General features: G+C 39.2%; 1 protein-coding gene across 8 annotated transcripts in view; it reads left to right on the top strand.

Annotated features, from left to right (window-relative positions):
* The window catches only part of LOC126100287 (cyclin-dependent kinase 12-like), a 182,987-nt gene that overhangs the window by 131,895 nt on the left and 24,943 nt on the right, over nt 1–26,149 (top strand). For all 8 annotated transcript variants that reach the window (XM_049910894.1, XM_049910890.1, XM_049910889.1 and 5 more), the window contains 2 exons: nt 12,844–12,927; nt 20,595–20,966. In XM_049910894.1, coding sequence (XP_049766851.1) covers nt 12,844–12,927; nt 20,595–20,966 — 456 coding nt within the window. The remainder of the gene's footprint in view (nt 1–12,843; nt 12,928–20,594; nt 20,967–26,149) is intronic.

Here is a 26,149-nt window from a genome sequence, read left to right as displayed (position 1 = left end):
TATCTTGCATCACCAAAAGAAGAGAGTGTTGTGGCCTAGAAATAAACACAGGTAAAACAAAATTCATTGTCATCAGCAAGAAGTATACACCATACTGTCACTTAAACCATAAATATGCCATGTTAATTATTAATTATTTGATGTAAGCAGCTTCTTGGTGGTAGTTTATTTTGGGTGTTGCCTTTCATCAGCAGTATGTGTACTACAAAAGAGCTTTCTTCTAATACATTACTTCTAGTATATGTAGTAGTGTTTTATGCGTGTGTGATTTTTCTTGTCTTTATAATGTAACTTGCCATATGCATAATGGTTTTTAGCATCTGCCAATGATATTATTTCATAATAATCTTGTTGTAATAAGATAATGTGCTTTATACATACATAAATGCAATAAGCATAAAGTGTTTTTATAAAAATATATGCAGTTGTCATTGACAATTACTGTACATGATAATATATCTAAAAACAAAGATAATGTGACTTACCAAACGAAAGCGCTGGCAGGTCGATAGACACACAAACATACACACAAAATCCAAGCTTTCACAAGCAACGGTTGCTTCATCAGGAAAGAGGGAAGGAGAGGGAAAGACGAAAGGATGTGGGTTTTAAGGGAGAGGGTAAGGAGTCATTCCAATCCCGGGAGCGGTGTGTGTGTGTGTGTGTGTGTGTGTGTGTGTGTGTGTGTGTGTGTGTGTGACAAAACATAGTGCCTGTCAGTTCTATATATTGCTGAAAAAGGCAGCTTACTAAATACATAGGAAGAAATATGCAACTTCCCCGTATAACAATACATCCTGTCCGCCCCAATAGCTGAGTGGTCAGCTTGACAGATTGCCTTTCTATGGGCCTGGGCTCGATTCCCGGCTGGGTCGGAGATTTTCTCCGCTCTGGGACTGGGTATTGTACTGTCTTCACCATAGTTTCATTCCCATCTGGCGTGCAGGTCGCCCAATATGGCGTCGAATGTAATAAGACCTGCACCAAAGCAGCTGGACCTGCCCAGCAAGGGGCCTCCCGGCCAGTGACACCAAATGCTCATTTCCAATACATCCTGACATTCTAAATTAATAGATTAGTGATATGAATGTAATAGAGGGAAACATTCCACGTGGGAAAAATATATCTAAAAAGAAAGATGATGAGACTTACCAAACAAAAGCGCTGGCAGGTCGATAGACACACAAACAAACACAAACATACACACAAAATTCTAGCTTTCGCAGCCAATGGTTCCCTCTTTCCTGACGAGGCAACCATTGGTTGCGAAAGCTAGAATTTTGTGTGTATGTTTGTGTTTGTTTGTGTGTCTATCGACCTGCCAGCGCTTTTGTTTGGTAAGTCTCATCATCTTTCTTTTTAGATAAATTAATAGATTGATCTACAAAACCAAAAAATGTTGAAAATTTCATTAGTATTCTTGAATGACAATAATCTTTGCATGTACAGCAATTGCCAGTGACAACTGTGTATATTTTCATTAAAAAAAATACCTTACGTTTTTGCATATAAAGCTTATTAAGAAATATTGTCACTGGCATATGCTAAAAAGTGTTGCATAGAAGGCATGTGAAATTGTAATCATATGAAAAATCACATACACAAAAAATACTACCTCATATACTAGAAGTAACATAAAAGAAGGTCCTTTGTAACCCAGATATGCCCAAACCTGTGCAGTAAAATAAAATACTACAAACAAGCAGGTTACATCAAACAGTAAATCATTAATGACATATTTACAATTTATACAAAGCTGCAAAGCACCAAATGTAACAGACATTTCGTATTGCCTAAACATTAATGGTGAATTTATTGAGCAAGAAAACAAATTATACATACCTATAAACTAACATTAACAACAAATGGGATAACTTGAAAGAAATTAAAGTTCCTGTTGAGAAAGCGGGAGCTGCAGTTCGTAAAATGACAGAGCCATCACCTCTTAATAAAAACAAAGTTAAGATTTCTACATTGCTACATGTTTTCCATTCTTTTCTGTGGATGTGGGACCTGAACTTTGACTGAGATTGAAAGGCAAATGACTTGAGGCATTTGAGAGGTGGCTATCCAGGAGAAAAGCTAAGAGTACCATGGACAAATAGAATTATTGACATGGAATTTTCGTGAAATGAAGGAAAAAAAGTTTCAAAGGTAGTAAAATGTGGAAAACTACTGTTACAACCCCCTGAACTGGGATTGTAATACATCAGAATGACAGAGGGTTATGGCTTGGGAAATAACGGTGATTCATGCTGAAACATGCAGAGAAACACTGTCAAGAATGTCATTGATTTTATTGCATTGAAGGTACACAGTGAGCCTTCTGCTGATCCCAATGATTGTGCTACGCAGAGTCCATGCATGGGTCAATGCCAATGGCAGAATCAGCTGCATCGGTGTCCAGCTGCCCCGCCTTGCAGATGTAGCCCTCCTACTCACGTCATAGGTCAGTGGCCACCGCATGTGTCGGTTTTGCCGGTAGCCTGGGACACGACTGGCGGCTACCTCAAGCACAACTCGTGGACCTCATGTAGTTTGCCAGACGGAAACAGCTGACCACCATCAATGTAATGAGCCTAAGCAGCTCTGACCATCCACCCAACTCAGTTAGGGACTGCAGACAGCTCTGCATCGAGGAGGCCATGAGTTACAATGCCCCTGCTCCGCCTCTACAGACAGAGCTTGCAGTCTGCTGGGCAGTGTCACCCAGAGCAGCAGAGGCTAGCAGACCTCTCACTCCTTGTGCTAGTGCAGCTCCCAGATACGGCTTGCCCCGCCACAGCTTTGGCGTGTCTCTGCAGTGAAGGTTGATGGTAGTTTAAGTGGGCAGGTTAGGTGCTGATATCCATCACTAGAAGGTTGTTGTGATTGGCCTGCAACTTTCATTCTGTCCGGTTTTAGATGCGAACAGAATGATAACATGACTGCCCTCTTTGAACTTCCAGCCTCGCTTATTTATACGTCTTTTCCCTATGACTCTGAATAAATTCCTCTGAAGGGAACAAGTGGAGTGCTCTTCAATAATACCATGTCAGTTTTCCTTAGCCCACTTCGGCCCCTACACATAGGTCACTAGGTGATGATGCAGCTGCAATGTATGGGTTCTTCACAGCATGTAAGTGCCCTCTGCTGCCCTTAGTACTTCACACTTGTATACAGTGCCCGCCAGGCTGTGCCTTCTTGCCTGCACACTGTGTCGTAGACCTGCCTCGCAGCTGTTGTTTGCTAAATATCAACATTGCCTGCTCCTGCCATCTGACATAAGTCTCTCAGCTACTACCTTACAGCCATAGATGCAAGAAATTAACAAGAATTCCCCAAATCCATGCCTGCACTTATTTGTGGCGCAGCACTATAGTATCTCACCCATGTTATGAGGCCTGGAAACAGGTATAAACTTCCGCATAACACTTTTTTAAAGGAAAGACATCTGGTAAAATGAGGCTGAGGGAGAAAACAGCATCTTCACTCAAACTTAATGACATGGACTTCACACAGGAGAGGGAAACTCTCTTGAACAAACAAAAATAATAATGTTGTGATGGTCACCACCATATTGAATGGATAAGCACTAGGAGGAGGATAAGACATACTTTTTGAAGTAATGATTGTAATTCTTCCAGATTTCTGGTAGTAGGCAGAGTATCTATGGCTCCACTTGTTAGACAGTTGGTTTTACCCCAACGATAACTTTCTTCTTCTTCTTCTTCTTCTTCTTCTTCTTCTTCTTCTTCTTTTCATGTATTAGGCATATTGCCTGTTATGGTTAGGCTAAATGTAATTTTATATGCAGATGACCTAATTTTGATAAGAGAGAATGATTACATTCAGATGGGAGTCTGTAAGCTGCAGCAGATAGCCTAAGATTGCAACCTAACATTGTCTGTAGATAAAAACAAAAGTGATAGTATTTCAGTGGAGTCAATCGGTAACATCTAAAATAGGCTTGAATAAACATTTTAACTACCTAGGATGCCACATCACTTAACATAGGCTATAAATCCTTGACATTAGGTTGGTAAAACATTTATCCAGGTGCACAGCATAACTCATTTGAATGGGGTCCATCAAATTGCACTTGTAGATTCTGAAAGTGTAGCTATCTTGTGGCTACGGTGACAATGTCATACAGATAATTTATGCATTGAGGGATCGTGTATGAGAGTTGCTCCAAGTATCTTTGAAAAGTGGCTAGTGCACTTGATATGCCAAAAGGTAATCTGGTCTACCTATACAGTCCCTGTTGTGTATTTATCACTGAGATTTTCCAGGTTTCTACATCCAGTTTTAACTAGGTGTATCTGCTAAATCTATTTTGGGGACTAGCTTTGCCCATAGCTCCTCTGGCATTGGAATAGAGTAGATATCAGAATTGCTCTGGACATTGTTGGGAGCGCTAATATTGACATGACTATATTAGATCCTGTAGGTTTCTTAACAACTAGCATAGACTTTGCTTACTATCAATATGTAATGGATGCAATAAGCACAGTTCCTTGTAACCTGGCCAGTTCTGCATTTACCAGTTCACACATGGCAAATAGAAATGTTTGAGCTCTGCTAAACTGAGGCTAAGCTGAGTATTTTGGTTATGTGAACTGTAAAATGTTTTGTACGGCCCAGTTAAGGTTTAAACAATTGTTTATATTGCTGGTAGTGGTCTTCAGTCTGAAGACTGGTTATGATGCAGCTCTCCTTGCCATGCTACTATATCCTATGCAAGACTCTTCATCTCCGAATAACTGTTGCAACCTATATACATTAGAACCTGCGTACTTTATTCATATCTTAGTCTCTGTTTGCAATTCCCCTGGCCCCTCCTATCAACAAATCCCTTCTTTTGGTCAAATTGTGTCACTAATTTCTCATTTCCTCAATTATATTTCAGTACCTCCTCATTAGTTAAGCGATCTACTCCTATAATCTTCAGCGTTTTTTTGTAGCACCACATATTCTCTTCTTGTCTGAACTGCTTTTCCTCTAAACTTAATTTTCATTCAAGGCTATACTCCAGACAAATACTTTCAGAAAAGACTTCCTAACACTTGAATCTATATTCGATGTTCATATTTCTCTTCTTGCTGTTGCAAGTCTACATTTTATATCCTCTCTATTTCGACCATCATCAGTTATTTTGCTGCCCAAATAGCAAAACTCGTCTACTACTTTAAGTGTCTCATTTCCTAATCTAATTCGCTCAGCATCACTTGATTTAAACTCCACTACATTCCATCACACTTGATTTGCTTTTGTTGATTTTCATCTTGTATCATACTTTCAAGACACTGGACATTCTGTTCAACTGCTCTTCTATGTCCTTTGATGTCTGTGACAGAATTACAATGTCATCAGCAAACCACAAAAGTTTTTGTTTTTTCTCTCGGAACTTTAATTTCTTATCCAAATTTTTCTTTGGTTTCCTTTATTGCTTGCTCAAAGTACAGACTGAACATCATCGGGGATGGTCTAAAAGTATGTCTCACTCCCTTTTCAACCACTTCTTTCCTTTTATACCTTTAGACTCTTAACTGCAATATGGTTGCTGTAAAAGTTGTAAATAAGCTGTATTTTACCCCTGCATTTTCAAAAGCTTTCTGTATGTCTACAAATACCTGGTACATCGGGTTGCCTTTCCTCAACCTATCTCCTAAGTCATAGTGACTGTATTGTCTCAAGTGTTTCGGTATTTCTCCAGAACTCAAACTGATAATTGGTGTCAAGGTCATTACATCTCAAATGGTCTAGAGGTCCTTGCATGATCATCGTGGATTTTGATGAAATTTTGTGTTCACTTTCACATGTTCCCACTGAACATTGGTAAAGTTTTACTTTTGTCATTATAATATCTGTAGAGATATAATCATTTGTTAGATCTCGCAGCACAGCTTTCAACAGTGCACCCAAGTTTTCGGCAACTTTTGAGGGCAAAATGTTCTTGAAAGAAACAAAACTTGGCCATCATGTACAACTTTTCGCACTCTGTTAAGTGAAATAATTAAAAAGGAACTTAGGGAACTTTTGTATGATTAATTCGAAGTAGAGAGCTCAAAACATGGTTGCTCGAAAAAGAAAAGATAAGTTGTTTAGCCTTTTTATATCTCCGGAAGTAATTGAATAAATAAACCTGAAACTTTGCATGTGATATCTTACCATACCAATACAAAGTCTTAGAATACAAAATTATTCCTCTGCTGCTTTTCAGTACTTTACAAACTAAAGTTCTACAGTTGTTTAGTACTGTCTGGAGAAGGTAATACCAAAACTTCTGATTACTAGGAAGTGAGGTGGAAGAACTCGAAAAACTTCAAAGAGGGGGTGTCTTGTCATGACGCATGATATATTTCAGCCTGTTTTTCTGCTATAAAAGCTGCAGCATCAGATGGGATACAAACTTCAAAATTTGACTGTACATTGCCGGGGCACTAGAGATCTACATTGTTACTGTATTAATTATATTTAAGTGCCTGACAAATGGTTCGTCAAACCACCTTCAGGTTACTTCTCTACCACCCTCGAACAGCGCATGGGAAAACTGAACACTTAAATCTTTCCATGTCAGCTGTGAGTGCTCTTATTCTATTATGATTATCATTTCACCTGATGTAGCTGAGTGCCAACAAAATATTTTGCTATGCTAGTAAAATTATCGCACAACAGCTGCAACATACATCTTATGAACTGCCTTAGAATTTTATGCTACTGTCACATTGTATAAATTTTGGAGAAGTTCATAGCAGTCTGCCTGACATCTTTTGGAAAGGATTCCATGTTATAAAGAATTTTGAGTATGTCTTTATTCTGCAATGCAATTGTTGTGCTAGTTTGATTCCTGTTAAAAGTACAGCATATTTCGTGTTTGCATAGTTGTGATTTATGTGGAAACTTCAGGTAGGAATGTCAACAATGTAGGAAAAGAGATTGCTACTTACCAGAAAGAAGACATGTCAAGTTGCAGACATGCACAATTAAGACACTCACATAAAGCTTTTGGCCACAGAACTCGTCAGTAAGATATATATGCCATTCTCTCTCTCTCTCTCTCTCTCTCTCTCTCTCTCTCTCTCTCTCTCACACACACACACACACACACACACACACACACACACACACACACACACACACACAAAGCAAGCAAGCAGGGAGAGATGAATGCTGTCTGGTGAAGTGTGCAGGGACAAGACTGTCAACAGGCACAGTGCAGAAGGTTGTGGGGCAGGGAGATGGGGGCAAAAAGAAGAGAAAAAGGGGGGTGTGGAAAGACAGTTAGATTCCTTGGCAGAAGGCTGCAAATAAACATGGTGGGAGATGACATGGGGAGGAGATGATAGGACAGAGGTGTTGGAAACTGTTGGGTGGAGGGTGTGGGGACAACCATAGATTGAGGCTGGGGTAATTACAGGAGTGGACAATGTGTTGTAAGGATAACTCCCATCTGCACAGTTCAGAAAAGCTGGTGGTGGAGGGAGGGATCCTGATGGCTCAGGTAGAAAAACAGGCATTGAAATCAAGTACGTAATTTTAAGCTACGTGTTGTTCCACAGGTTGGTTTGCTTTGTTCTTGGCCACAGTTTGGCGGTGGCCGTTCATCCTGGTGGTCAACTGGTTGGTTTCATAGCAATATAGAAAGCAGTGCAATGATTGTAATGGAGTTGATAAATGATATGGCTGCTTTCACAGGTGGCCAGGCCCCTGGTGGGGCAGGATAAACCTGTGACAGGACTGAAATAGGAAGTGCTGGGTGGGTGGATTGGGCAGGTTTTGCACCTGGTTCTTCCACAGGCATATGATCCTTGTGCCAAGGGGTTGAGATTGGGAGTGGCACAGGGATGGACTAAGATGTTGCAGAGTTTGTGTGGGCAATGGGACGTCGCTGTAGGAGGGGTGGGAAGTATCTCGGGTAGGATGTCCCTCATTTCAGGGTATCATGATAGGTAACACCACGTGATAGTGGCATTCTGGCCTGAGATGTTGTAGTTGGCAGTCATTGGTGCATCAGGGGTGTGTGTGTGTGTGTGTGTGTGTGTGTGTTTGTGTGTGTGTGTGTGTGTTTGTGTGTGTGTGTGTGTTTGTGTGTGTGTGTGTGTTTGTGTGTGTGTGTGTGTTTGTGTGTGTGTGTTTGTTTGTTTGTTTGTCTGTCTGTCTGTCTGTCTGTCTGTCTGTCTGTCTGTCTGTCTGTCTGTTTGTTTTTACTGATGAATGCTACGGCCAAAAGCTTTATGTGAAAGTCTTTTAACTCTGCCTGTCTGCAGCTTGACATGTCTTCTTTATGGTAAACAGCAATCTGTCTTTTCCTACATTGTGATTTATGTGGAACAATAGTGCACTAGTGAAAAAATTGTAAAAGTGTGTTACTGTTATCCATGGTAGCTTAACCACTGCTGGTTTCATTTAGAGACAGAGAGAGAAACAGCATCCCCATCATCATATAGGGACCATGTCTGATAGCTGTAAAACAGCAGCCAAGGTTAGGTTTAAGTGTTAGAGGCCAAAGTTAGAAGAAGTCTCTTCTAGGAGCCTAAGCTCATGCTTGCTTCTAGCTGCTTGAATTTTTTACTGATTTCAGTACATTGCTGTTGAAAATCATGAGGAAATCTGTACTACTGGCCATGTGGTGCCACTGATGGTGCTGAAGTAACTGCAATAATGTGCTGGTCCAGAACCCAGCATCTGTCATTCCTTGATTGCCAATAATATTAATTTGCTGGGCCATGTGGGTGCATAAAATTTATTAAAGCATTCTTCTGCTCAGAAGCGGCCTCACAGATATTTCCAATCCACGACTATTGCTCGTAAATGCATGCAACATATTATCCTGACTGGAGGTCCAACATTAATATGAGAGGATGGATCAAATATAAACCATGATTGTTGTTTTACAAGCCTTTTTGTAAATGGACAGCTGTGCGATATGTGCTGATTGTTGCTTTCATTTCCAGCGATGGTTCTCCACACCTAGAATATTGTTGTACAATTTCTTCAGTCAGAATGGCAATGTCAGAGGTATTTTGAAAAGACTTGTGGCACATTTTGGGAACAACACTTTGTGAGAGAGACTCAAGTGTAAACATGGCACAAACAGTTTTCACAAGGATGAGAAACAGTTGAGAATGCCTCACAGACATCACCAAGGATTAACAAGACAGAATATCCGCATTGTTTGCCAGCTTATTGGAGACGATCACCAATTACAGATGAAATTACCACTGAGGAGGCTGGCATAAGCTGTGGTAGAGCTCAGGTGATCATTACTGACAGCTTTGGATTACGGAAAGTGTCCACTGTGTTGATGCCCCATCTTCTCACTGCAGAGCATAAACTGCCTTGTTTCATTGTGCAGATGGCTAATGACAGGCTACAAAACTAAAGTGGGACATTTTTTGCACTGGATTGTGACCTGCAATGAAATGTGGTTTCACCCTTATACCCCTGAATCAAGGAGAAGGAGGAGGAGGGAGGTGGCAGAGTGTGGAATGGTGCAAAAAGGACAAATCTACACCCATCAGAGAGAGAAACTCTCTCCACGGGGAAAAATCCTGCAGAAGTCTCTTTTGATTTTGAATAAGTTCTCTTAATCAGTTTTCTCCACAAATTTTGTACTGTGAATGTTGCAAACTATTGCCAACTTTAAGACCAAAAATACCTGCATATCCGAGAAGGTGCATTTGCCATCCAGGATGTGATCGTGCTTCATGACAGCGCTTGGACCCCTGAAGCTGCCCGAACTAAACAAAAAAATTCAGAAATTGTTCTGAACCACACTAGATCATCATCCCTACAGTCAGGACTTAACCACCCAGCAATTTTCATTTGTTTAGACCTCTAAAGGAAGCAGCTGGAGGGCACAGATTTGACATTGATGGCACTGTCAGTGTGTTTTTGCATAACTGGCTGCCTCCAGAGCCACATTCGTTTTACAAAAATGAGATCAAGAAAATGCTTATCTGCTGGTAAGACTGTTTTTCCCATTAAAGTTCGTATGCATGAATTTTTCTGGAACTTAAACAAACTTACAAAGAAAATTTGATTTATATTTCATTCTCTCTTGTATCTCCTTTGCTACTGTCACTAATTTTGGCCAGAAAAGATGATGCATCATTTGAAACTCTGTTGACCTGTATTATTTTTTCATGAAAAGGCAAAAAGTGATGATTCTCTGTAGTTCCTGCTGGAGTATGCCCATGTTTAAATCTCCCTTCTTGTAACACTGTGCGAGGTGGTGCAGTGGTTAGCACACTGGACTTGCATTTGGGAGGACGATGGTTCAAACCTGCGTCTGGGCATCCTGATTTATGTTTTCCCAAAATCGCTTCAGGCAAATGCCAGGATGGTTCCTTTGAAAGGGTATGGCCGACTTCCTTCCCTAATCCAACGGGACGGAAAACCTCGCCATTTGGTCCCCTCCTCCAAATTAACCATCCTCATCCCTTCTTTTAATGTTTTATTTCATTCAATTTATTCTTTCCTGATGAAAGCAAATTTAATACCGTTTTGTCAAATGACAAAACAGCAAATCTGGTCAGCTTAGTTTCAAATGATGCAACATCTTTGCTGAACAAAATTAATGATAGTAATGAAGGAGGTCTATTAACATTGGATCTCAAGACAGGATAATATGCTGCATATGTTTACAAAAAACATTGACATTGATGGGTTGGAAATATCTTCTAGATCTGTGCTGACAGAATGATTAAATAAACTTTATGCACCCACATGGCGCTGCAATTTCATTTTATTGGCCATCAAGGAATGACAAATGTTGAGTTACGGAACAGCACGTTATTGCAGTTATTCCAACATCATCAGTGATATTGTCTGACTGGCAGTATGGTTTCCCTAATGATATCAAATAGAAAATTATTCAAACCTACAAAAATTCAAGTAGCTTGAAGGAAGCTTGAGCTTAGGATCCTGAACGAGACCTCTTGAAACTCTGGACTCACACTTAAATCTGTCTTAAGATTTGGGAACCTGCAGTAAAGAAAAGCACCCATTGGTGCTGTTGCACAGCATCAGCAACAGCTCCAGTGGCAGTGGGGATGCTGGTTTTCTCATTTTAAAAGAAGCCATCAGTGGTTAAGCCATCATGGACCACAACATATTTGTACAATTTTTATCAGTACACTAATGTTCCATATAAACCGTTGTTTTGTGAACACAAAATACACTATACTTTCAAACAGAATTAAACCACGACAACAGTAGCATTGCACAGTAAAAGGACACTCAAAAAAAAAAAGTTCTGAGTTGAACTCAATTCCTAGTTAGCAGTACTTCCAATACTAACCTCTCCAGTGAGTAGTAAACAGTTGTAGAACTTAATAAAAGATGTCAGGTTAGAGTACCAGTAGACTGGCGCATTTTCAGTGCTCGTCCCCATTGTCGTTTTTATATGCCTGTACTGCAAAACCTAATCTAGGTTGTTAGGTAGTTTAGAACATAGTCTTCCTAATGAAAATGTTTTAAGAGAGTTTACAGAAGTTTGCGAAAAATACCCAGTTTTGGCATTGTTACAGAAATCAACTCTGCCCTCAATTTGTAAACTACTGGAAAGCAGTAGAAGAATAAAATTTTATATTCTAGGACTATATATATATTGGTAAGTTATTATGTGTAAGTTTTATGAAAAGCTTAACTTCACATTTTTTTCATCCAACTTATCCATACTAAAATTGCGCAAGAAATCTTTATTTATTATTGTTTTACTCAAGAGGTTGCAAGAAGTTGTAAAATATGGCCAAGTTTTGTTTGTTCGAATGTCTCGAAGTTGAAGGCTGCATTATGGGTTGAAGCAAATGACTATATCTCTGCAAGAATTATAATGGTAAAAGTAAAACTTTACCTATGTTCGTTGGGGACATGTACACATGTTCACACAAACTTTTAGCAAAATCCATGATGGTCGTGTGGGAACTTTTTCCAAAAATAGACCACTTGGCATGGAGTGTCCATCAGTATTTTTGCAGCTGTGACATATTAAACAGATAAGGTTGTAATAATCACACCTGTCAGTATGTGCTTTCTTGGAAGTTCAAATTATTACATTCTTCTTGAAATCTTGGAGTATTTCACCTGTCTTGTACATCTTGTACACTAGATGGAATAGTTTTGTAACTGGCTCTCCCAAGAATATAAATACCTGTGAGGGAATGTTATCTACTCAACATACCTTGTTTCCACTTAGGTCTTTCTGTGCTCTGTCAAATTTACATATATGTATTTTAGCATAGTAAAAGCAGTTGCTGCTGTTAAAATAACATACAGCCTAATGCCCTGTTGATTTCCTTTGAAATTCTGTTCTGGAGGTTAAGTAGAACTGCCAGTTCATCATAGTAACAGATTTAGTGTTTTCGTGCTATTTCTTTACAAAGAGTCTCTTAGTTTATTCCAAATATTTTTTGTTGTTATCATTCCAGTATATTAAAGAAATGTTTCATCCCACTAATGCAGTAAGTGGTGGACATCTGTTCGTGGAATTCCATGTTTTTGACTAGCTATGTAGTATTCTTTGCATAATTGTGTGTTGGTGTGTACTGAACCTTGTTTTGTACTCTTAGGCATACTTGCTGCGTTTAACATCTGACATTTCTTGCACTGTTGATTTTTATTGTCTTCCGCAAAAACATTTTCTTCCTCCTTGTATTTTTTACACTTTGAAGGAGACTATTCATATTAATGTGATAATATTGTATGCTGCACAGGCTACATTCCCTGTAAAATTTTATGACTGAAATAATCTCTGTAGAGTATTGTTTTTCACTTTTGATCACTTGCTTGCGCTCCATATTTTTGTATATTTGTTGCTTAACTGTTTGTTGTAAGTCCATCATTAATTTTGTGCAGGTGTACAGTGTTTTGAAAAGGCTTGCGAGCAGATCATCCACATCAGAAAGCTACTGCTGCAGTTGCTCTAAGCATGTTTCACAGGTAATTTCTCATACATACTAAACATGTATCAGTTAAAAAATGCTAGAAAGGTGAGCATTTGCAGAAGAAAGATGATGTGAAAGTAGATACTTGTACATTTACTTCATTTGCATGGTACTGTAATATATTTTAGAGATAGCAATCGTTGCTGGACATGTTCAGCTTTTCTTGTTCGATCAGTCTCTGGAGCCTGCAAAAAAACATTCAGTGTTTTTTATCTACGATTACATCAGAATTTTAAGAAACGCTTCAAAAAATTGGGGGGCTAGCTTTAATGAACCAACACAGTTTCCTTGCTATGAACTTTGTGTCTTTCGTATCTCTCCTCTTCTGTTTACAGTTGAATGATAAATTATAATATAGAATTAAATTGATGTTAACAGATGGAAGGCATCTTAAATGCCCTAATGACAAAATAATCATAATCTTACGCAGTATGTTTTTATAAAATCGGAGATAAGCAAACCACAGCTAATTACAGAACTACAATAAAACCCTGTTTTTACACTTTTCAAGGGACTTGGAAAAAATGGCATAAACTGTGGGCAAATGTAAAATGTAGGAAATGACGTAAGTTTTACTGGCTGTATGTGGGGCACCCTTTCATTTTCATAGTTTTCTATGATATGTGTAGACAATAGGCAACAAAATACTCAGCAGGGAATGTTTATTATTTAATAAAGGTTATCTGAATTTTGTGCTATGTTTAGCAGGTGACATGTCATTCACAAGAACTATAGCACAATAAATTGCATTATAAACAACTTAAACCAAGCAGCCACCATGATGATTTACATGTTTGCAAAGATAAAGTGATGCAATTGGCGGTGGCGGTTTTAGTATTTACACTTGATGCCTATGAAAAGTGCAGGTGAAGAGTATACTGCATTAAAGATCTCTCTAAACTACGTCATTTTTAGTGTAACTTTCCTGCAAAAGTGATGTCAGCAGATGTATACAGTACCAGCCACTTATGTAGCCGTTTTTGATTTTGTAAATAGAGGTGCATGAAATATTGTAAAGTGCATTAAATATGGCACTACATTACAGATCAATCTGCCACTGTTGCCTTTATTTCACAGTCACTGTCTTAGCAGCTCGCAGCCAAATTGTCTTTTTCAAATCAACATAGACATCGGGACTGCAATAGAGATTGGTCTGTACCACAGTAAAGATTACAGGGAAAGGAACCATATTACACTTAACCATTTTAAGCACACATTTACAAAACACTAATAAGCCATTCTTATTTATTATACAGACCTTTAATTTGGGTTGTCTCTAAATGTGACATGAACAAATGGGTACAGTAGTTACTGCTTTTTAGCCAAAGAATCCAAAATTGTGGGTTGTTTTAATTTTTTCTGGTGAATTTTTTCATTGTGGTTATCAAGTTCGTAAACACATTGGAAAACTTTATCATCAACATCTGCAGCTGAAATATATTTTTAAATTATTCTCACTGCTGCATTAACAACTGCAATTGAGGGAACCTCATTGTCCTTATCACTATCACTGTCACTTTCTGCACTTTCAGCGTTTGTGTGTGAAAGTCTATCATGTCATCAACAGAAACACGTTCTACAGTGACAACATGATCGTCAGTGTGTACAAAATTGTGAACCCGAAGTTGCAGCTGCAGCCTTTCCCCATGATGAAGCGAGCAGTTTTTCACTGTTGTCACTAGCAGTCAGGTCTGGTGCATCAGATCAATTTCCTTTGTCGGCTTCAATGAACCCTGCTTTTCGGAAGCAATTGGAGGTGGTGGCCGCCATAACTTCTGTCCATGCCTTCGCAGTATAATGCAAATCATCTAAAACTGACACTTTAAAGGAGGCATCCAAAGGCTGTAATTTGCTTGTGCAGTTCGGTGGCAGAAACTAGTTGCACATTACGCAGACTTGTATTTCTGGGATGTGCAGGGCAACAATCCACAATAAGAGAAAGTATATGCTGTGCATCAAGGCAATGTAATTGCTTCTCATATAATTCTGACATCAGCCACGCTTTGTTGTTTGGCACTGCAGTTCGTTGGTAGTGGTTTTTATATTTTTAAAACACCCTGGTTTTTTAGATTTGCCAATCACGAACGGTTTAATTTTTTCAGAACCATCTGAAAGTTCATGCCTAACGTTGTCAGGCAAACTTTACTGTGTTTACCTACATGGCAGTCTTCGCCTTTGAAGACAAGTATTTTATTTGGCAATATGCTGAAAAAGAGACGTGTTTCATCAATGTTGAAGATACCCTTCAGTTTATATTGTTACAAAAGTTCCTGTAACCTGCTGCTCTGCCATTTAGTAACAAATTTTATGTCCACACTCTTTTCTTTGCCAAATACAGTTTTATTCACTACATACTGCCACTTCTTAAATCTATCTATCCACCCATTAGATGCTGTAATGTCTTCAACCCCAAGTGCATTGTCAACTTTAGTGCCTTTTCGTGCAATGTCACACTGTTTAATGGAATTTTGACACACGTGCTGTCTGAAATCAGTTTTCATAATTTCTTCCAGCGCTGCATATTTCGAGTAGTTGACACATTTCATTTTTTTTGTAATATGGCCCACTATTGCTTGCATTTTCCTAAATAGTCTCTGCTTTTCACAATAGTGTTCAACATAGATACGGGTATTCCTATACTTTGTGCTAATGCAACACATGTTGCACGGCAAGCTTCAAGTATTTCCAGAATTTTTAACTTTTCTTCCATAGAAAGAGTTTTCCTGTCTCTTTTGGCGATACTGGCTTTTTCCATCTTAAAACTGCAACATGAAAGGAGCAACTAATGACACACTTCGATCTCATAACACAAGGCTACAATCACTCTGCATCTATATTTCAGACTGATGTGCCTCACATCAGAGATTCAAGTAACAGTGCACTAACTAAAAAGAATAGATAATAGTAATTTCAAAAAATATGTTGTTATATGTTTATAAGAGAAGCTGGAAGGGAAGTGGTAGTCAACTTTGGAGACAGTGTTGCCACTTCACAAGTAATTCGACAAGAGATGATTAATCAGTACGTGAGGTGTATCCGTTTCATGTGGGACACCCTGTAAAATCTGGTGCAGAAGTATTCAGCAAGGTCCAAACTAACTTAAAGCAGGACATTGGGAATCCTTACCAAGAAAACTGCTTTTAGATGTGGGTTGTCCACTTTTCTGCCATACCCCATTTTCTGCTTTAGAGGTAGGTCTCTGTTGAGTGGTGTGTGCGCTTTAATGCCTTGACTACACTGGAACAGGGGATGGGGCTTTGGGTGAAACTCACATTGTACATAAGCCCTCGGCAAGCCCAATTGTTGCTTTACCTATTTCTCTCCTCTTATTGATCGTCCAACTGATGCTCATTACTATTTTGCCTTCTTCCTTTTACTGTGCTGAATCTGTCAGTAGAAGACATTCTTTGCTCTGTAATGGTGTTTACCCTTCATTGGGCTTGCAGGATTTGGACACAGAGTGGGGCTTTCTTCACCAGTGGATAAGCCCTGGAAGACCCCTCGCCTGCTCTGACCTCCATACTGGCCTGATCTATACTCTTCTCTGCAAATTTTTTCTCAGCTCTAGCATCAGTATTGTCATCAGTGCCTCAGTCTCACTGTTCGTAAGTACATTTGTTGTCAGAACATGTACTTCGCTGGTGTCACTAATTCCTCGTGAATTACCCCTGTATCGAGGGCCTGATGGCCTTGCTATTTAGTCCCTTAACCCCCAGTTAACCAACATGCCTTACCAAGAAAATTAACAACATACCTAATTAAGCACTCCTGTAAATTATCTGATTATCTAAAATTCAACTATTGGAAACCCATATGAAAGACATAAAAAGACTCCTAGATTTCATGCCTACGTATTGCAGACCATCTGGCAATTCTAGCAGAGGGGCTGACAACAATGGAACAGATAGAAACTCTCAAGGTATTTATTGAAAGAGATGGCCTCCATATATTTTTCAAAATACAAAATCCATTGCTCGAAACAACCTACTGAAAAACTGATTACAAAATGTGGACGAATACAGTTCCATGCTTAAAGTATTTCGGTGAAATCCTTGCATTATAGGGAGAGAGATGTTGGCACAGAAAATTTGCATACAAAAGCTGAGAAGAGCTCATGGTACATCATGTACAACAGTATGCCCTTAACACAAAAATCAGGCAGTATAACACAGTTACCAAGCCTGAAGACTCATACGCTTGAAAAATGCTTACATTCCACAGACAAATTATCCTGAAGATATCCTACAAAAAATAATGCAAACTTCTGAAAAAGCTACATGGCCCAAAAAGAACATAAGTGGATATAGGTTATAATGCCACCCCACCCCATGGCAGACATCGGAAGAGGAGGATTGAAACTTTGTGGACTTGTACACAGACTCGCCAAAACACATACTTACAAAATTATACTGTACATAGAACTACACAAAACCATACTTAGGAACCAGCAGATCAAAAAGGATTTCAGAAAGGCTCATAAAAGTCGGGACATTTTCAACAATAACTCAATCAAAAACAACAAATGGGAAGTACTGCCAGAAAATAAAGTCATCACCACACCAGGGACACAAATGACTGAAGGAAGAAAATTAAACTGTTGGAGAGAATCTGAGAACTTCTTGGAAACCCTGATGATCAAAATGTAACAATGTTGCATGATCAGATGAGGTCCAGTTGCACTTAATAATAATAAATTTCAGATCTGAAAAGTAGCAACTTTCAGTGTAAAATGCGTGACAAGTAGTAATGTATAATAAAAGAACATCTGTATTTACAAATTGTAAATGTGCTACCAGCATTTATTGTTATAGTTGATAAAAATTTAGGCATCAGACTAATCTGTTAGTGTGTGTGTGGGTTTTTTTTTTTTTTTTTTTAAGCAGTGTTCTAAATCTTGTTCATGTGGCCACAGCTGCATGGTGACGTAGTTACCCCCTATTTCTTCCATTATTTGTGTGGTTATTCCACTTCAAATTGTGACAGACAGGTACCCCTAGAGACTTGAAGAATATGGCTGATTTCATAGACTTATTGAGAGATGTGTAATTGACCAGTAATAGGTCCTTCTGCATATGTGTGTGTGTGATAAATTATGTATGTTCAGTCAGCTTACCAATCATTGCCACAAGGTGCTGAACACTTGCAACCTTCTTCGCATCTTGTAACAGTTTAATGACCACCTTCCTGTATACATCTGAGTTATCTGCAGACAGACTTGGAGAGCTCCAGACATTACCTGCTAAATCATTTATGCATGTTATGGGCTGTAGCAGCCCTATTAAAATGCCTCTCCAACAAGAAAGTATGCACGTATTTTGTTTACCATCCAGTACTGCAGAACTGAACAAAGCCAGTTTTGAATTTCATAAATGTGACATTAGTTTGTGCTCTTCTAGGTATTGCCTTCTGGATGTTGTGCACGAACTGAGTAAATTGTGATCAGTGTTTTAGGAAACCATGTTGACCCCTACAGTGGAGATGTTTTGTCTCCAGAAAAGTTATCAGTATCCAAGCACATGATTTGTTACATAATTACGGTATGTGCTAGTATTAGAGTTTTCTGCAACTCATCTCGTGTCGTCTCTTCTCTTTACCTCGTTCTTGGGAGACAACAGTGCATCTATTTTGGTAGTGAAGGAATATGTTTGAAAGAAAAGCTATTTTTCTCTCTTTCTGTACCTGCACACTGCTCAGTGCTTTCTCTGTTTGGCATATGCATATATGCATAAATATTCCACCCTGAATGTTCCAGTATTGTGAACATTCTGGTCTTTAAGATTTAATCTAATGAATGAATGAATGAATGAATATTTTTGAAAGGTTTACTGACACACAGTAGTTTAATCTGAGTTGTGGGGAAGAACAATTGAGTGGTTTATGGAGTATAGATTGTAGAAAAGTTCAAATTTCTTATTAAATGTTATAGAATAATTTGAATCAAATTTTGTCTTGAGTCAGGCTGTTACAATGTTGACTCATAGGGTGCGGGCACTGCTCAGCTCACCTTCGGGCGGGCACAACTGGTATATGCTACCTGCAAAGCAGTCATATGCATGCTTTTTGCACAAGTGCCATGTACTTCGCCACCCCTGTCCGCGTGGACTCGGTCAATGCTGTGGGATCTTGTCGGTTGTGGCCCGGCTGTCTGGGCAGCAGGCGTTTGCTCCTGCTTACCTATTCTCATGGGCACAAGACTGTCCACCGGTGGGCACGTGAGCTAGAACAATGTGTCTTAAGACATGTTGGGGTAAATCTGAACAGAAAAGAGGAGAAAGATACATGTATGGTGAAAATATTTTTCGCCTAAAAGCTAGGTCTCTTTCTTGATTCAGCTGTCTCGAGGTAATAATGATTACTAATTTCACTGCAAATACTAACTTAAATGTGTAAACACTTAGAAACAGCCTGTGTTTGGAAAGAAAGTTGAGAATAAATAAGTAATGTTGGAGTAGCATTAATCAAAAGATAGAAAATGGGACAAATTTGATTAATTCCATTTTTTGGCAAGTGACTAGCCATCACGAATAAATGGCTGTCATCTTGAATGAAGGCTTGCTGGTGGAACCAGATTGCATAACTACTACGTAATAAAACAATGGAAAATCCAGGATGGAATGTAACAATACAAGAGAAGGAAAGGGAGATGCTGAGCCGTGATAGGCACAATAAAAAGAATCGCACAATCTTAGCTTTCAGCCATTAAGGCCTTTGTCTGCAGTAGGCACGCATGCAAGTGTGTGTGTGTGTGTGTGTGTGTGTGTGTGTGTGTGTGTGTGTGTGTGTGTGTGTACTGCTGACAACAGCCTTGATTGTGCGATTCTTTTATTGTGCCTATCGCGGCTCAGCATCTCCGCTATATGGTGAGTAGCAACTTTCCTTCTCTCGTATTGTTAAAACTACATAATAAAGTAAAGATACCGGAGATTTACTCTGGTGCTTACTAATTTAGTTGATAACTGACATCAGTTCAAGGCTGTCTCTTGAGGGGATGACAAAAATTACTAGATCACTAAAAAGTAAAGCTGTCAGTATTCAGAAGCACAGATGTTGTTGGAGATGTCAGGCAATAGGCCCAGAAGCTGAGAGAAATTTCAGTGTGCCTCATGTGATGAATCAATTAAATTAAATCATTGAGCATTGTAACTTGCATGATATGTTGCACTTCTTTTGTTGTGGTGCACAAGCTAAGAGAAACTTAGAGTGCATATGTTTAGAAATGTTTAATGGTTAAAGCACGAGTCGAGTTAATTCAGTATTTCCAGTTGAAATAGCACTTTCCAGGGGTCCAATGAGGCATATGTATCGGGCTGAAAGAAGTGAGTTTGAATGCTGTAATACAGAGATAAAATTGTGGCATCAGAATGTACAGAGTACCAGTTAATCCCACGGAGGCTGAATTTTTGTTGTGGGATTTGACTTAAAATGAGTATCAGATTATTTTTTTCCATTTAAAATATTAGCCTTTACTCAATGTAGTTGCTCACTTAAGTTGACCTATATGAAGGTGTGGCTTGAGAAACGCAAGCAAATGTGTAATAATCAGTTATAAAGCTCTCAGCTAACATGCTGCTTCACTTTTTGATGCTGCTTATTAGTTGTAAACTTCCTTGTCAGCGTGTGCCCATTGGTCAATTGGCGCATTGAATGGAATGTGTGTTGCAGGTGGCCTTAGAAGAAAGACTCATTCAGGTGGAGCGAGAACTGGCGACACTGCGACAGCAGTTGGCGTCGTGCCTGACAGCCATTAGTACAGCTCCAGCGCCACCTGCACCGTCACTGCCATGTTCAACTGGTGCTCCTCCTCCTCCTCCCCCTCCACCACCACCACCACCACCACCACCTCCACCTCCTCCCCCTCCTCCACCACCGCCACCACCACCACCACCAGGATTACTGGCTCTCCCTGCAAATAAACTGGGCATTGTGAGCAAGAAGAAAGATCACCAGCAGCAAAAGGCAGACACCCGCATGACAATAACTGTGGACGATCTTCGTAAAGTGCAGCTGCGTAAGACGCCGTCCGTGCTCCCAAAGGTGAGAAAATGGGTATTATTGCTGTTAAGCATCGATGCAGTAACAAAGGCTGTTGCTGAATCCTCCACTTCCAGCCCCCAAACTGTAATGTGAAAAACATTTTAACTGAGAATTGTTTTGTTAAGTATCTAATTGTTCCTGATGAAACTACTCCCAGATGTAGTAAGATTCAATTACAATGATTGTTTTAATGTGAAACAAATTTATCTGCAGTGTGCATAAAATGTCAAAGGTGATGTAGATGTGTATGAAGGAGCAGTTGCACATAAACCTTAGAGGATCATTGAAATATAAACCATAATATCATTACGTAGCTTTGTTGGTGATACATATCAGTACAAATCGAGTGTGTTTTTGTATATAGTTTCTGGCGAAAGAAATACTAGTGTTGTTTTGTACATAGTTTGTGGGAAAAGAAATACTGTTTCTTCATTGGATTGATAGCTTTCTGATAGCTTTGTGAAAGAAAACAACTCACTGTCCCAGTAGCCAGTTGCACACATACAATGTGATTGAATTGCAGTGTTGTGTTGAAAGCATTCCCCTTGTAATGTCTTCTTTAGTGGGCCAAACATGTGACAGTTACAAGAGAGCAAATATGGACTGGAACATGGATTTTCAAGAGGTTACCAATGTAGCTTTGTGGGTGTTGCAACCTCAATAACAGTAATGAGGGGATCATTTTCCACAAGCTCATACATGGCTTGAATATTGTCTTAATTGACGGTAGACATCAGATGCTTTTTATGGCTTTGACTATCTATTTTATCATCACTGAACTGTATTTGGAGTCCTTTCAGAATGTCATTTGTTGCCACACCTTTGTTGGTGAGAAAGTTAATAATATGTTGCACAGCAGACACTAGTAATTCCTATTTACTCATAGTATTCCAAAATGACAGATCTGAGTGTCCATCAGGTGCTTGGCTAACCCCGCTCCATTCTCCTGCGAATGATCACCAGCTCACTGTGCTGCTAATATCACTATTAAAGTAAAAAAACAGGGTGTATACGACCCGGGACAACCGGGAGATCTGGGAAAAACCCGGGAATTTTTTCATCCGGGAGAAAACCGGGAAAAACCCGGGAATTTTTTAGAATTCCGGGAATTTTTCATTATTTTAGGTTTCAGTTAAATTTTTGCAATATTGACTGGTAAGAATCGATGCTCTAACAAAGGATATTACTCTATCCCGCTACTGCAGAATAATACTACAACAATAAAACGTGAACGAGAAAAAAATATGAAAATAAAACATAAATTGCAAAGGAAATGTGCCATATACAACAACAAAACACAGTGCTCATACAAACGTTTGCCAACAACAAAGTGTGTCAAAGGTGTTAGGAAGACTATGCAATGCTTTATAACAACAAAATGTCTCCGATGAGAGTGACGTCACAACGGTTTAACTAGATTCATTATAGGAGTTTCGAGCGGGCTCATGCGCATGCGCAGTTGAGTGGCGGGGCAAACCGATGTATCTGACCCGAATGACAATTACGGGGGTGGAGGGGGCGCCAAATTCATATTCTTGAGAAGAAAAAAATCATGTTTCACAAAGAGCCTAGTACCCAGCGCACGTTGGTCTACCGATTACTCATGATTTTGACACGCATCCCTCTTGGTTTTTGAACACACTCTGTAAGTTGATTTCTGAATGAATCATAAGTTAGATTTTGAATGCGTGCCTAGTGTACGTGATGTCTGTCAGGGGAATCCTCATCGCATCTAGAAATAAACTTTCCTGCAAGCAAAAGGGGACCGGGTTATACGAGCTGAGCAGAGTAAAGCCGAACGAGTGAACGCCAACCGCTGTCTGATTATGTGGTTGATTGGGCTTGGAATGATCAGCTGTGCTATAATTACTAGCGAAATCCATAGAGTCAGACTACCAGAGTGGAAATAAACGACTAACAGGAATAACAGGTAAGAAAGATTACGTATTATCTTCTCGGTGTATCCAAGAAAATGAAATTTTGTCAGAAAATTTTTGGTCAGATCGCTCCACTTGTAAGGGCCAGGTGTACAGCTCCCTTCTAGCAGCCGATCAACTTCTATTCTGGAGGTAGGGCGGAAAGTGGTTTGTACGAACATCATAACGCCTAACCGGAGAATAATCAGGGATAACTAAACTGGTGATTCTGGCAGGGTTAGTGAAGTTAACCAGCGACTAAATTTTGACAAAGGCAGGAATAGTTCCAGAGATAGTCATGACAAGATTGTTTGTTAGGACGAGGAATGGGGACACCACACCAATTAGGGAAGAATATGACGATTCCAAATTTAAGTAAAAATCTCGTACTACTACTTTTCGATCTCATGCTCGAGAAACTGGGGCGTATGAATGAAATGTGAAACTATTTTCTAACATTAAACTATTTGCTTGTAGTAGGCCTAATAGGCATTTTATGTTGGTCTTTGTGAATTATATTCTGTTGTGTTATAAAAATGACCATTTGTGCAAAAACAGTCTCGTTTATTTGGTATGTGTTACAATTTCTGCAGTGTTAGAAAGACCTATTTTGTTTTATCTAGCAGACAGCGACAAAATAAACGTAATCAGATTTGAGACACCACACCAGTCATGGGTAGTATTTGTATTAACAACGTAAGCAGCATTAGACACCGATATTTCGGCCTCTTTTCTTTTATGACATAACATAAGATCTTTTAATGTTTTACACATACGAACATACGGGCTTCCTGCGTCATCGTAGCTGCCAAAGCGCGGTGGCGCCTCTTACCTGGCGCTCTCTGACGACTGCTGAAACGAACCTATTTCTAACAGGTCGCGGGAAAATATTGCGAATGGCTGTTTGGAAAACGTTACTTTCAAAGCAAATTTATTCTTTCGCAAGTGGAACTATGTCTGAGAATGTGCGATGAATTCCTTAAATCACAGAGCGTTTGATGACGAGCGATTAGAAGTATTTAGAGCCCAGATCAGACAATCGTGTCGTTATTACGAGTAAATTGATGTAGTGCTACGGGAAGCTCTCGCTCCTCTGCGGTAGCTAATTTATTTGTGGAAAACTTTGAGAACAAGTCACTGGACTCGGCTAAAAATTTTACTGGCACATTTGTGTGATGTATCTTAAAGTGTAACACGGACAAGAAAAATCAACATTATATGTGAAAGCTTAGCTTCTGTTGCAGCTTATTAACCTTAGAGACCAATGTTGTACATGAAAGCTTTGCTTTCCTTGTAGCAACACTATGTATATTAATTTAAAACATTAACTTTTCCTGTTTGTGTATCCGCGCTACTTAACAGTGATATTGCTATTAGCGGACTACATCACGTGTCCTACGCTCTGAATATCCGCTGTCATCGGCTGGCGGGATCACGTGACATGAGCAATGACTCGCTTACAAAAGCGTATCGTAATCTCGATTACATGGTTCGGAAAGTAACATGCGGTGTTTGGTGGGATTCGAATTTATACTTTCGTGATACGAAAATATACAGCGTACTTATTGATGCAAAAAATAAAAAAAACCTGTCACTTAATAGCACGGAAAAAGTGTGTTTTCATCCGGGAGAAAGTGTATTTTTAACCGGGAAATCCGGGAAAAATCCGGGAATTTTTTTTCCTTGTCCACGTATACACCCTGAAAAATGAATAACGTTGTGACAATATTTCAATGATCCTCTGTTTTCATTGTTCAGAAAGAAAAATAGGTAAGTACATTTGATTCATCGTACCGTTGTCCGCAAACACAACTTTACATACGGCGTCTTTGTTCTTAAAGTGTAATGTTTTATCATTACTTTTCAGTTAATATTTTCCACTGTCCTACAGAAAATACAGCTGTGCAAGAATCTTTGTTAGAGAGAATGAAAATGCAATACTTTTGAGTCACAAAACGCAGCAGACATGAAAAATCTAGAGGTAGTATTGTAACACAGCAGATTGTGTATGATCAATAACAATAACAATTACAATAGTGTGGAGGCCAAGGAAAGGGTGCCCCATTGACATAAATGCAATTGGGAAGCGTTGTATGGATAAGTTGAGACCTGTAAATGAGTTTGTAATAGAGTGAAATTACATGCGAATTGAAGCTAAGACTCTTAATTGTGTGCAGGATTTCTTACAAAAAAGCAAAATTTTGTCCTGTGACAGTCTTATTTTGTATTTGTGTCTAGGTTAATGAAAGTCTGGGAGAAATTGAGATATGACATGCTGGCTATCAAAATGTCTTGTCATGTTTCTATACCAGTGACACCATTGATGCACGCCATCACTTGCGACAATCAGTCTGTGTACGACAGATTTCACAATGAATGTCAAAAGCTTTGATTTTTTAAATTCACTAAAACCACATTATATCTGTATCTTGACAAGTGCGGAATGTTATCTAATGTTCCACATTTTTCAAGATTTTTAAGTGCAATCGTCAGTTTGAATGACTGCTGTGGGCAAGATAGTTATACCGGAGGACACGTGCAACTGTGAAGGCTTATTAGCGTGCCTGCAGGCAGACACAGCTGGGTAAGCTACCTACCACAAGTAAACCTTATAACAGTGCCTTCTGCACATGCAGAAGCTATTGGCTCACCCCTGCCCAGTGGCATTTGGCTGGGGCAGTGCAGTTGCTTAGGCAGCGATCTGGCTGCCTGACTTCCTGCATATCAGCTTGTTGCCCCTCAGTGCCCATGAGTCCCAGCTACCCACAGGTGGACATTAAGCTGGAACAGCTTGATCTAACAGTTTCATTCATCAAGAAACCATTATTCATGATTCAGTGTATTAACAAGTGTTTTTGCCCCCCTCGCGTACTATACTCCATGTTACTTTACTGTTTTGTTGTGTGCATATGTTTCTTATGTTAATATTACATTATTTCTTTAAAATACCATCTCACCCCCCCTTAACTGTGACTCTCTTTTTTTTTTTTCCCCCCTCGCTCTCTATAATTTAATTTGTTTTAACATTTGTAACATTGTGCCTCTGAATATTATTGTTTTTAGTGCTTCACCCAAGTATGACAGGGCATTTTGCCAAATTCGTCATTTGTGAATACAGGGTCATTTTAAATATGCTGATTAAACTTTGTTCATGAGGTCAGTGCTTTTACATTGTGTAATAGCTTGGGACATGAAAATGTAGGATCTATTTTTGGTGAAATTATCTATTTTTCTGTGGAAATTTGCATCAACTTTTTTGTTTGTAAA

This window comes from Schistocerca cancellata, chromosome 9 (genome assembly GCF_023864275.1).
Source record: "Schistocerca cancellata isolate TAMUIC-IGC-003103 chromosome 9, iqSchCanc2.1, whole genome shotgun sequence".
Classification (NCBI taxonomy): Eukaryota; Metazoa; Arthropoda; class Insecta; order Orthoptera; family Acrididae; genus Schistocerca; species Schistocerca cancellata.
This window is presented reverse-complemented; position numbering and strand designations above follow the sequence as displayed.